The 14,319-nt window shown below is 49.4% G+C and overlaps 1 protein-coding gene across 1 annotated transcript in view; it reads right to left on the minus strand.

Moving 5' to 3' along the window:
- The window catches only part of LOC133118868 (cadherin EGF LAG seven-pass G-type receptor 1-like), a 70,693-nt gene extending 57,780 nt beyond the window's left edge, over positions 1–12,913 (minus strand). The window contains exon 1 of the mRNA XM_061229123.1: positions 9,242–12,913. Coding sequence (XP_061085107.1) covers positions 9,242–12,758 — 3,517 coding nt within the window. The 5' untranslated portion in view covers positions 12,759–12,913. The remainder of the gene's footprint in view (positions 1–9,241) is intronic.
- Positions 12,914–14,319: the final 1,406 nt, after the last annotated feature.

The raw sequence follows: 14,319 nt of genomic DNA on the forward strand, positions 1-14,319 counted from the left end.
GGGCGGGTTAGGTGTCACACGACAGCTATTCCCACTGACCTGTTTACCGAGTCGTGCTGAAATTCACCCGACCCTGATGCGTTTTCTCCATTCCACATTCACACTGTTGCACACAAACACTAATAACTGACACAGTGTTGCTCAGGAAGAATGCTGGAGGCAGTAAAGTGTGATTTGATAAATGCTACTTCATTAACACACAGCTTGTTCAATAACTGAGTTGGCTTGCCTGAACTGGTCGACTGTTTGGGATATTTAGCGAGAGTAGCCTCTCTCTGTGTTTGCGAGTTGATGCTTTTGCCAAACCTCTGTACGTCTGATTCCACAGACTTGCAGCTTTTGTAACTCTGACTTGAGTGCGAAAGAGCAGAGCTGTATTTGGCCAAATAGGTGACTGGCTCGTAGGGCAGCACAATATATTGGATATTTATCATCAACGCAATATGAACATACAAGAACTGCAAGTATTTATTTAAATTGATGTTCTGTTAAATCGATTGGCTGTTCATGTGCAATTTGCTCAATGAAAGCATATTGGAAATAATGAATTACATTTTTATTAAGTGGGCTATTCATTGTTTGGGGTTTATGTTAGCAGTGTAGCTATAGCAGGAAAATATTAGAACTGTGTACGCTCCAATATTTGTTTATTTATCATAAGTCGCATCATTATCACAATATTCAACAACGTTATCGCATATCAGGCAGCCCTACCGGCTCGGGCGATGGTGTGGGGGGGTGGTGGGGGCCCTAAGTTTTCATTGTTTAATATTTTGGGTCTCATTTTTAAGATCTCACCTCGGGCCCCGACAGACTCATGGGCTGGTTGTGTGAGAGGAAGAAAGAGAGCGCTGTGTGATACCGCGGTGCGTCTTTAAGCTCGTTAATGTTCTCGTATACATTTCCCGTCGCACAAAAGACGATTGGCCCGGCGTCGAATAGGACGGACGAAAGCCTCTATAATTCCGTCCGCTCCAGCCTTCCGGCTGTGCGTTTGAGACTGCGGTCTGGAGAAAAGAGAATTCCTCCGCACACTCATGTTACGGCCGCCCCGCTTGCTCCTTTAAATGTACACAGGTTTTTTTTGTTCCCCTGGCAACCTTTTTTTTTTTTTGTCATTCGAAATGGGCCAATGGTTGGAGTGCTGGCCGCTAAGCCGTCGGTTTATCAGTAACCAGGGGCGAACAATGGCTGGAACCCAACACCGCGGAGGCTCAACACCGAGGAGGGAGAGAGGGAGGGAGGGAGGGAGAGAAAGAGCAAAGAAGAAGGTACGGGAGAGCGAGAGAGAGGTCTTTCACACTCCGGTTAGGCCTGGGCTATGAGCGTTCGGCTTGAGGCCAAGGCGAAACGTAACCACACCCTGTTGCCCTGATGGAAACTGTGAGAACCAAGGGTCTGACCGCCACAACTCCCCTGAGCACCTTGCAAAGATATCACCAGCCAACTAACCTTCTGATCGTTACATCATCAGGACAATACTTTATTTTTAAATATCTGCTGTCATGTCATTCAATATGTCAAATAGGTACCTTCAAGATATCACCAGGCCGAGGATGACTGAGAAACCAATGGCACAGGAAAAGGGGTGGGACTCCTCCAGGGTCAAAACTCACACTCACACTATACCAAAATTCTGTTAATTATTTTCACCATCATGAAAAACGATTTATTACAGCTCTAAAAATGTTTTCTTTGGGACTGCCTATACCATTTTTTAACTGCCATCGCCGATTCTTCCAAAGGAAATTCATGGGATTACATGTAATTACTGGACATTATTATGTCAACATGCTGCTAATCGCGGAGATCCCATGTTAGTTGCATTCCAGTGGGGGGTGAGCCCGAGACATTTCCATAAGACCAGGAGGAACAGGGAAGCCGTACAGCCTCACACTTCACCATGACTCCGCTGGTTTCACGGCCTTTTCTCACCCTCTCTTTAACGTCTCGCTTTATTAACATTCGTAACGTTGATCCGGTGTAATCTCACACTTTTCTGCCCCCGATACCCAGACAAAGGGCTTTTGTGCGCGTGTGTGTGTGTGTGAGAGAGAGAGAGAGAGAGAGAGAGGACGGACAGGGCTTTCTGTGTGTCGCGTTACAGGCTAACAGGTTCCCTTCGATCCCATCCCCATGAGTCACCTGCTCCAAACCCACTGCGGTGACTCGCAGTGAGTCTCTACCCCCTCCAACAGAGAGTCTCTACCCCCTCCAACAGAGAGTCTCTACCCCCTCCAACAGAGTCTCTACCCCCTCCAACAGAGAGTCTCTACCCCCTCCAACAGAGAGTCTCTACCCCCTCCAACAGAGTCTCTACCCCCTCCAACAGAGAGTCTCTACCCCCTCCAACAGAGAGTCTCTACCCCCTCTAACAGAGAGTCTCTACCCCCTCTAACAGAGAGTCTCTACCCCCTCCAACAGAGAGTCTCTACCCCCTCCAACAGACTGGATGGAAGCTTCTGGAACCCCCCCCCCCCCTTGCCCCCCCCGGCTGCCCCTTGGGAGAGCAGGCCTCCCGTCAGCCCGGAACATCTTGGACCTCATCTTGACAGGTTCTCACACCGAGCGAGGAGATTTGTGTCTTCGCAATTATGTTTTTCCCCAAATCTCGCTCCCCTGACACGAGTATCTGCGCTAACGGCGGCTAGCTGTCAGTTAGCATGTGACAGGTAAGGTGAGACTCAGACTCAGAGACCGTGTCTGTAATCTCTGTACACGCGATTGCATGTATGTGTGTGTGTGTCAGACTGGGGTCAAATGCAGTTATTCAAATACTTCTCTGTGCCCGGTTGATCTGGCCTGGAACTGACCAAGAGGACCAGGGTTGGAACTATTTGTATTTCATAGGTTCCACAACAGACCAGCTGAGTAAAGCATAAGAAAATATTTGAAAACAAAACAATTAGGTATTTGACCTAGGTCTGGTGCGTGCGTGTTTGGGGGGGGGGGGGGGGCTGTCAACTGTCAAAGAAGAGTGTTTAAAAAAAAATCCCACTTTCTCCACTAACGTCTAATCGTGGGCCTGGGGCGAACACAGACAGGAACACAGGCAGCAAACAGCCCTCCCTAATCCTGTACAAACTATCATGGACCTGCCCTGGGCGAGAGGGGGCCTCGGGACCCAAACAAAGAAGATATCGCCTTTCGCTTAACACCCACCTACATACAACCTGCCACGTCCCTCAGAGGATGGATTTCCCCCAACGACGAGAAGCTGCGAGTCTCAAAGCCCAAAGACCCGCTTAAAGGGAACACGTCCTGTGACCTCAATAAGAATAATTACAGTGTTTCACGGATTACAGACCACAATGCCAACAACAATACTTGCATGAAAAGAAAGTGAACAAACCCCCCCCACCTAAGAAAACCTAAATTCACGTTGTAGCATCTTCCAAATCCACACAGAGTTTATTCCAAAAATTACATGAGAATATTCATTAGTTTAGTATGGTTCCTTAAGCCTTACACAGCATATAGAGTATGTCCACATTGTAGGCAGAGACATCGACTGAAGAGCTCAGGGATTGAGTACTTGCTCAGGGATATAGGAGCCCCGAGACAATCAGTTAAACTGATAAATGTGTTCGACTCTGACAACATAATTAATAAGTGTGTGGGGAAATGGGTGGACTCCAGCTGTACTCTCCTCGACTGTCTGCTCTCGCCTTGGGTAGACACCAGGCTAACATCCTCCAACAAAGTTCCCGAGAACATCCTGAATAACATACCGTTTAATAAAATAAAGATCAAGTGATGTCACCTTACTCTGAAAACACACGAGCCCCATAATTTCCGGAGTACCTTGGCAACAGCCAATGGAACAACGTCAAAGGTTTGGTTGGTGGACGCCAACTGTCAATCCCCATTGGGATCCGGGAAATGTACCTGGACGTATCCACCAATCACTATCAGGAGTGTACTTTTGGTTGTTAACAACATACTCAACGATTGGCGGACTCTTCCTCTCACTTTTCGACGAGTAAGGCGATATCCTGGCTACCTCATCCCTATTCTGTTACCGCTGAAGTGCGTTTGCGAGCCCACACACTGGTCTTCTCTTTAACTCAGCAGGAATTGTTATTCCTTGAGAAAAGATTTCAACAGCTGCAAAGGATGAATTACCGAAGGAAGATCCGTCGCTTTAAGGATGGAACTGCTAGTGCAGTCACATAGGGCCGGTGGTGAAAGCGTAAAACTTTCACCTCCATCCCTTTCGCCTCCGGGCAATGTCCAAAACCAACGTCCCTTCTCCATTTCAACTACCTCTGCAAGATCAAACACGAGTTAGATTCCTCCCCTGCTCATTTAAGACTGAGTGAAAACTACAAAAAAATTGATTATAGCCCTTTCCTTTCCTGAGGCCAGCAGTTGAATGCATTTCTCATTTTGCGCTCACTAACATCATAGCCATCAGCTCTGCTTGTGGGGTTTACACACTGAGAAGAATGAAGAATGGGACAAACCGAGCATGACGCTTCCTCGAAGGCTAGCTTTGACAGAGAGGCGCTGAGATGAAGAGCCTGGCTGAGTTTAGCGCACGTGACCCAGACAGACGGTAATGCAATAGCCGCTCCTATAGGCTGTGGCCGGATATAGCCGTAGCCATGGCAGGAACAGAGAGATGAGATTTCCTTTCGTGATAACTTAAGGATGGGGAGGGGGGAGAGAGAGAGAGAGGGAGAGAAATAGGGAAGAGAGGTAGCCAAGCAGTGAAGGGATGGGCCTAGAAATCGGTCCCTCAAATCCAAATCCAGCCCTGGTCTTTTCCCCCGGGGCAATTAACTGAAGAAGTAGTGCTCCTGATTGGCCAGACTGTCTTCACACCTGACTCCCAGGTGAAGGGAGGGTGGAAAACCAGCAGTTCTCAGGCCTCAAAGACCCTGGTTAGTTTATCCCTAATCTATAGCTTCTTACATAGCTGAAAAAAATTGATAATTTAGACTTCTACCCAAACCTGCACGAGTGCTTTTGATGAGGTTGGTTTGGATATGATATTATTCTTTTTTCATTTGTTTACTCTGCGTCTTCTCTTAATCTCGCTCAAAGCCTCCATCTGAAGAAGCCCTTAGCGGCTATGCTAATCTCCACCTGGCACACACCTGGATCGGCGATCCCATGCAGGCGGAGACAAGTGGGAATGCGCTCCGGCTTCTGTGACATCACAGGTCAGAGGTCGTGTGGATCAGCAGCAGATCCTTTGTTTTTACACCGAGACCACAGAGGGCTTAGCCTGCTGCCACTCAAGGTTACGCTGCCGCAGTAACACAGTCAGATCATATGCGAACGGCCAACCAGCAGCACGTAGACACACACGCACACACGCGCACACATGCGCACACACACGCACACACACACGCGCACACACACACACACACACACACACACACACACATACATGCACACATACAAGCACACACACGCCCACACACATACAAATACATGGGTAAGCACACATACACACACGCAGATGTGCACACACACTCAGACATAGAAATACATGCGCACATACAAGCACACACACACACACACACACACACACAAATACATGCACACACACACACACACACAAATACATGCACACACACACACACACACAAATACATGCACACACACGCCCACACACATACAAATACATGGGTAAGCACACATACACACACGCAGATGTGCACACACACACACACTCGCCCCCACACACACACACACACACACAAACACACAGAATATCTTTCCAATAACAGAACAATACCTCACAATAGGGGTTCCTTCAATGATTTTGGGCCCCATGAAATGATTTCATATTGAGCCCCACCACCACAGAAAATCCTATGTCCTAAAATTTTAGAGGGTACCTCGAGGCACTTTGAATCATTCTAGATATGTTCAAAAATGACATGCATCAACTAACACCCACAATTACAAGTAAAAAAAGATTACTGAAATCACCTTCCGATAGCATGTTTTTGACTGTGGTTATCAGGCTTCATGTCAATGGTCTTGGTCGGTTCTTATTGTATCACCTAACTATTACGAATGAATGATTTTGATTGCACGGCGTGCTTAATTCCACAGCGACTTAATGCGTTATCACTAAAAACAAGTGCAGAAGCCCAAGCACGTGACTCAGCGTGCACAGGAGTCAAACACAGGAGCGAATGAGAAACGCTTCAAAAAATCTCACGCAGACCAGTGACTAAACCTGGCTCGAGATGAAAAGAAAGAAAGTGCCTCAAGGAGGGAGGGAGGGAGGGAGGGGGAGAGAGAGAGAGAGAGGGGGGGCAGAGGGAGAGTGGGAGAGAGAGGGACAGAGGGAGAGAGAGGGAGGGAGAGGGAGATGGAGGGAGAGAGAGGGGCAGAAGGAGAGTGGGAGAGAGAGAGGGAGTGAGGGAGAGGGAGGGAGAGAGAGAGGGAGTGAGGGAGAGGGAGGGAGAGAGAGGGAGAGAGAGGGACAGAGGGAGAGAGAGGGAGGGAGAGAGAGAAGGAGGGAGAGAGAGGGCCAGATGTAGAGTGGGAGAGAGAGAGGGAGAGACAGGGAGAGAGAAGGAGAGACAGAGAGCGTGAGAGGGAGAGAGGGAGAGACGGAGAGAGAGAGAGAGAGAGAGGGAGGGAGAGAGAGGGGCAGAGGGAGAGGGAGAGGGAGCGGTAGGCCGTGCGTGCATGTAGCAGCACGCTGACTGCTAAGAGCGCAAAGCTAACTGGAAGTGATCGTTTTGCAGAGGCCTTCTAATGACACACTCATTATCTCATCAGTAACGAATGGGGCTGCGGTGAAGGCGAACTGCGGGAGGAATACTGAACGCTGTGCACACGCACTGAGCAAGCGTCGCCTGTGAGCGAACCCCACATTCCTCTCCAGAGTTTTCCCTGCCTCGGAAAACTGTGAGCTTGTCACATCTATTGATCCACAGCAAGAGATTTGGGGAATGAGGTTTTTTTTTTTTTTAAGTTTTTTTTTAATCTATAAAAAAGGCTGAAACTCCATATCTCACATATGTTTAAAAGCCTAAAAGGGACAACTATGTTGTTACAGAAATACCCTTCACAGCTAAACAGTGATTTTTTTGGTGGAATGTTGACCTGTATTAGCTAGAATTTTCAAGAAGGCGTAACGCAAATAGCCTGCAGCTCTTCCAATGGGAAAAGCACTTCACTCTGTCGCCTGACAAACACAAATGTTGCCCTGCTCAAGTCCTCTTGGGTTGGAGCTGCAGTCCTTAAGAACCTTCTAGACTGCCAACCTATAAAAGGGCAGGTGGGTGTGCTAGCATGAGTTCAAGTCTGCAGACACAGACGGCGGACTGAAAGAGGGGCGACCCCCTCGCACATACGCATCGCATTATCCTATCGGCCGGGACGGGCGTGTTGTCTGAGGGGGGGGCCTGGGTGGGCTTCCTGTCGGGCCAAAGGCGTCCCGGGTTGCCATGGCGTCGCTATTGTCATGCCTGAGTCAGACTGGGCAGCGCATTAATACCAGTCAGGGACGCCCCCTCCAGGGGCAGTCACTGGCTTTGAATACGGCCATTGAGGGGCTCGGCCAAGTGTTCATTTCAAAGCCAGAGGCCAGGCTGATTTATGGCGGTCGTACCTGCGTGAGACGCTAGGAGAGGTCAGACCACTAAACGCATTCTGAGCTCAGCTGACCTAAACCAGAACTCTCTTATAGAAGACGGTTTGTTAGTGCAGCTGGGCCGTTACAGAAACTCAACATACTGAAACAAAATGTATTGCAGTGTATAATACATATGATCGAGATAATATATTTCTCACGAAAAAGGTATTGCAAGACTTTACAATACGTATGTGGGAAACAGACCAAGTTACTGCCACTCTCAAATATTTAATATTATCCTAAATATATTTTTTAAACCAATGCACTATGAAAGGTGTTTATTACTATGGTTCCACAATGTCCACAACTATATTGCAGTATTATTTATATTTATATTTTCTATTTCTTGCAGGAGGCCAATGCAAAGAGACGTACTCCGGTATGACTGGGGATGCCAGTTGACTCAAGCTCAAGATACTGGGTTTCGATTCCACCGCTGATCCTACTGGACTTTTGTGCGGGTTAATTAGCAATAACATCCTCACGCTTTCCCTTCGCTCAACAGCGCCTCCTCTGGTCTCCCGGGGAACTCGCGGCCTGCCCACAGAGAGCGTCGCCCACGACAACAGCCGTGTGGCCAGGCTGGAGGACCAGGCGGCGGTAGCCGGCTCAACTTCCTGTGCGGAGGAGAGCGGGCGTCGGCCCATCGACAGACTACCAGCCGCCGATCACGAGACACGCCGACGGCACATAAATCAGCAGGCCTGTGACATAATCACAGACAGAAGCGCATTGTAAGATTGTTTCGCCTCTTTGAAATGCGATTCTCACAGAAGTGAAGGCATCTTGAAGTTCACATAAACTCAAAGCAACTCAAAGTATTCAAAGCAACCGACTGATGACAAGCGAGAATGAGTGATTTATCTTTGTGATGATTATCTTTTTTGCTGACTGATTGAAAAAAAAAAAAGCAAATGTGTTATTAAGAGGCTTGTAGTCTCTGCTGTAGACCAGCAGCAGGAGCAGCGAATGCACACTGTGCAAAACAGAAACGGAAAAAAGCCGCCCAACCAGATCTCACCGTGGCCCGGAGGCCAGACACACAAACCCTCGTCCGCGAGCGCACGTGCACACACACACTCAATCACTCGAGAGCACACACAGACGCACACAGAAACACACACACGTACACACACAGAAAGCCTCCTTTCAAAGCGTGATCAACAACAACAGGAAGTAGGATTACAGTTAGTTGGATAACAGTGCTGAGTAAAACCCAACAGCTCTTTTTACTTCAGTCCATGTTCCAGATCTGGGAGAGTTCCGCTCTTTGGGAGGGTTTTACTCAGTGCAGTTTATCCAGCCAACTCAGCAATCCTGCTTTGTATATCAAGGCCACTTTATAGACCAGCGATAGAGCATCGCTGTGCAATAGAGGTCGCTGGTCACAGTTACATTTGGTTTATACTCTGGGCAACTACTGTACTTTAATACATTCAACAACAATAGATTCTGCAATTTCAGTTGACTACAAACTGGCCATTTTCCCCCATTTCTGGAGATAAAATGCTACATTCCTGCTCTAATCACGCTGTATAAAAGGCCAATGCCATGCTAGAACGGACCTGTTCATAATGACCAACAGACTGTGCCCACCTCTCGGGCAGCGGACAGGAAGTGAGCGTGGCTTACCTGTGACAGACACCTTCATGACGGCCTCCAGGGCTCGGTTGTTGTCCAGGTCCTTGCTGAGCCGCAGGTCTCCCGTCTCCGGGTTGAGGATCAGCAGGCTCAGCTCGTTCCCCTCCACGAAACTGTAGCGGAGCTTATCCGAAACGTCCGGATCGCGGGCCGGGACCTTCCCGATTACTCCCGTGGGGAAGCTGTTGGACTTGTTGGTGACGTAGTTGTTGAAGATGACCTCGAAGTCCTTCAGGACGGGCTCGTTGTCGTTGATGTCCACCAGACGGACGCGCACGGTGGCCCGGCTGACGAGCGGCGCCGAGGTGGCCTGGACCACGATGACGTACTCCGCCTTCGACTCGTAGTCCAGATCCGTGAGCGGGATGAGGTCGCCGCTGAAGATGTCCAGCTGGAAGACCTCCGGGACGTTGCCCTCCACGATCTGGTAGATGATCTGGGCGTTGGTCCCTTCGTCCGGGTCCGAGGCCACGATCTGGGCCACGACTGACCCCACGGGGCTGTTCTCCTCCACGAAGACGTCCAGCCGGTCCCTCTCGAACGCGGGCGCGTTGTCGTTGATGTCCAGCACGGACACCTGGATGTCCACCGCGGCTTTGAGAGGCGGCAGGCCCTTGTCCATCGCGTAGGCCCGGAGCTTGTACGCCGGAACGTTCTCCCGGTCCAGCTTGCGGGCGGTCCGGATGATCCCGGAGTACGGCTCGATGAAGAAGTCCCCGTCGCCGTCCTCCCCGCCCTGGAAGGTGTAGCTCAGCCGCCCGTTGGATCCCGAGTCGCGGTCGGAGGCGGAGATCTGAACCACGCTGGTGTAGACCTCCACGTCCTCCAGAACGCTGCCCTGGTAGACGTTCTGGAGGAACTGCGGCGCGTTGTCGTTGGCGTCCAGCACGATGATCTCCACGTAGGTGGTGTCCGACTTCTGGGGGACGCCGTTGTCTCGGGCGACCACGGCCAGCGTGTAGGAGGCCTGGTCCTCGTAGTCGATCTCCGTGCGGGTGGTGATGGTGCCCGAGTCCGGGTCGATCTCGAACTGGGGCACGTTGTCCTCCATGACGTAGGTGATGCGGGCGTTTTCCCCGGCGTCTTCGTCCGTGGCGCTGATCACGACCACGGTGGAGCCCACGGGCCTGTCCTCGCTGAGAAGCACCTGGTAGTTGGCGTTCTGGAAGACGGGGCGGTGGGTGTTGGCGTCGGTGACGTTGATGTAGACCTGGGCGGTGTCGGACCGCAGGCCGTCGGAGGCGGTGACCGTCAGCACGTACTGCCGCTCCTGCTTGTAGTCCAGCGGCAGGGCCAGGGTGAGGAGGCCGCCGGCGCTCTGACTGGTGATGGCGAAGCGGTTGCGCGTGTTGCCGCTGGCGATCTGGTACGTCACCACGCTGTTGGCGTCGCGGTCCACCGCCGTGACCGCCAGGACGCTGCTGCCCACCGCCGCGTCCTCGTTGACCTTCAGCGCGTACACCCTCTGGGTGAAGGTGGGGACGTTGTCGTTGACGTCCAGCACCGTGATGCTGACGCTGGCCGACGACGTCATCGGGGGGACCCCGCCGTCCTTGGCCTCCACGCCGAAGGTGTAGAGCCCGACCGTCTCCCGGTCGAGCTCGGCGGAGACGGCGATCCACCCGGAGCTGTTGTTTATGGTGAAGGGGAAGCCGGGCGCGGTGTGAACCAGCCGGTAGGCCAGGCGGGCGTTGTCTCCGGAGTCCGAGTCGATGGCTTGGATGTGGAGGACCGAATGCCCGACGGGGACGTTCTCGAACACGCTGGCCTGGAACGGGGTGCTCACGAACATGGGCGCGTTGTCGTTGACGTCCACCACCCTCACCACCACCACGCCCGTCCCGTTTATGAGCGGAGGGCGGCCGCCGTCCTGCGCCTTGATGCGCAGGTTGTACTCCCGGAGGTCCTCGTAGTTCAGCGGGTTGATGACGTCGATGACGCCGGTGGTGGAGTGGATGTAGAACTGGCCCCGCAGGTTGCCGCTGATGATGCTGTAGTGGACCCTGGCGTTGTTGCCCTCGTCCCGGTCGCTGGCTTCCACCTGGGCCACCTGGCTGTTGAGAGCCACGTTCTCCGGGACCTGGACCACGTAGCGCTTCTTGCTGAACTGGGGGTAGTTGTCGTTCTCGTCTTCTACGGTGACGTGAACCGTTGCCGTGGCGCTGCGTGGCCCGGGCTCCTTGCCTTGGTCGTTGGCCTCCACTATAAGCTGGTACTCCGATAGAGTCTCTCTGTCTGGACTAGCCTTGATTTTTACCAACCCGTTGCGGGGGTCGATTTCAAAACCTGAGTTCACCCCTTCGCCGTTGACAAGCTTGTAGATCATATTGGCGTTGGAGGGCGCGTCTGCGTCTGTCGCCCTAATTGTTAGCACTTCGAATCCAATCTCCACGTTCTCACGAATGCTGACGCGGTACTGCGTCTGCTCGAACACGGGCCCGTGGTCATTCTTGTCGCTGATTGTGACAGTGAGGTATGCAGTGGCTGACCTCGGAGGGGTGCCGCTGTCTGTTGCGGTAACTTTGAAAACGTGCGTGTCCTTGAGTTCCCTGTCCAAAGGCTGCAGTGTTGTGATGCCGCCGGTCTGTAGGTCGATTTGAAAATAGTCGTTGGATCTGCTATCGAACAGAGCCTCCATGACATATTCAAGTCTGCCAGACTCCCCATCGTCCGAATCAATAGCTTTCAGCGTAATGACACGGGTTCCCGCTGGCTCGTTCTCCGGCACAGACACCTGATAGCTGGGCAACTGAAATTGTGGAGCCTTGTTCACGTTTCTTTTTTTTCGGATCCTCCGAGCATTTTCGAAGTCTGCAAACAAGCCCCGTCTTGGTTCTGTGGAGAGCCGCAGTTTCACATGGATGGAGACGCGGTCGGTAAACGAGCTGTGCAGAGTGCAAACTAAATCCACCACGCTCCGCCCGGACTGCAGGCAAAGGTCCTTGCTCAGTGTTAAACTTCCATTATTAAAACGTACTTTCAAGTCCGTTTTTGTGCAAGACACGTAGGAAAAATGTTTATTCCGAATGAAGACAGGTAAATGCTCCTTTACATTTACGAGCGCACGACCTGCAGAAAAGCAGGAAGTTGTCTCCGCACTTAGAAAGTAATTTATAGAGACATCGGGCTTACCTGTGGAGCTCTTCCTCTTATACTTAATAAAACAGTCCTGACCGTGTACGTAAACGTTAAAATGCGTTGAAATAAATTCCCAAGAAGTCGAAGAGCTGACAGTGACGTAAAGTGGCACAAGGTTCCTTGGTAAGCGCGCACAGACCACTTTTCTGGAAAGCACCAGCAGCCCGTCTTGGTTGTCTATTTGGACAAAGTCCTGAATTAATTGCGGAGTTAAAGTCCTGTCGATACTATAAATCCAACCGTGTCCTTGCGATAAATTCGCCACAACGGCTCCTGGATGTGATGTTTCCGAAAGGTGCACGTCGAAACATCCCATCAAGGGAACGTGGAACAGAAAAGCAACCCAGATCCAGTTCATTTGTAATTCCATAGTTTTAAAACTCCATGTATCCACGCAGCTCCGCAGGGGCTAAACACCGCCAAAGATAATTTAACCCACTTTATCCCCATTCACCCTTTTACTTTTATCTTCCATTGCATGATTTAAATGTTGAAAGAACACCTTCGCGTTTCATCCGTGGAGCAGTGTCTCATTATTTCCACGTTAAGTTTAAAATGACTACAAAATGGCTCCGGCGCTCCCCTCCGCTGAAAGTGATTAGCATAAACCTGTGGCGTTTGTCCCACAGCGAACTTTGACAGAGGGCTTTCTCATGGAAATTCGCAAAGCTATTCGATATTGGAATTGCGGTACGCTCCAGTGGATTGCAGTGGCAGTTTGTTAACAAGTATTGTTTTTTAAATTCCAGTCTTTCTTAAAGCTTTCTGTTTTATGACCATCCATCCTCGTACGTATTTCTTTATAAAAAATAAAAAAATGGTCACACTTTATAATAAGGGTACATGAATCATGAATAATCATGAATGAATGATGTACACATACTTTTATGAAGCACGAAAGTAACGTTTCATTAGTTAATGCATTTGTTAACTACTTGCCCAAACTAATGTATAGTATTAGTATAATTTATACATTAGAAAAACATAGGATTAACTTATAGTTTACCATTTCAAAAACACAATTAACACAATTTTTCACTCCAATATGAAAATGCATTAACTAACGTAGTTATCATGAATTAATAATGTACAAATAAATTAAAGCCGTACAGATTAATTTCTCAGTAGTTAGTTAACAACTACCCAACATTCGTTAATGTCAATTCATGTAACATTATTGTAAAGTGTCAGCAAGAAATGCAATGTTAAAATAAAGTTGATACATTATTGGGCAAAATAAATATTTGAGTAGCAATAACATCGGCTTCTAACGGTAAACGTAAGATTACCTATATTATCAGTAATAATTATTGACGTGTAGCCTAAATATAGGTTGCAAAATAGTTCGGAGATTATAGAGGCTTTTTTGCGCAATATATAGGCCTAGACGTTTAATTTACCATGTTATTTATTCACGATAATATGCCAACAACTGTAAGAAATGGAAATGTACAATATTTAAACTAATCCTTTTTTTATTTTTTTAAGAGACCACCGAAACATGTTTAACACGCATACACTTTGGAGGACCTACAACAGAAAGGGGCAGTGTCTGTGCAGGCTTTTGTTCCAACCAAGCAGTTACACACCTGATTCTATTAATCAATGTCCTTCGCAACGACCCTAGTGGTCGATTAGTAGAATCAGGTGTGTAACTTGGTTGGAACAAAAGCCTTTCGTCACACCCGGCCCTGTCTGCCTAAGATTGGTTATCCCTGAGTTACAGTATTTCAAACTGCTAGCAAGGACAATATATTCACATCATTGCCATCTTTTTTGCAGCGTTATTGGCATTAGTATTCTCTTGAAGCATTCTAAACGGGTTCCTTAAGTAAATATCCACAATTATTCAAATGGTATACACGACTTAATACAAATGGATTCGGCGCGTAGATACGTGTGTGTGTGCTACGGTATTACCTTTGCATAAT

This window comes from Conger conger, chromosome 19 (assembly GCF_963514075.1).
Source record: "Conger conger chromosome 19, fConCon1.1, whole genome shotgun sequence".
Classification (NCBI taxonomy): Eukaryota; Metazoa; Chordata; class Actinopteri; order Anguilliformes; family Congridae; genus Conger; species Conger conger.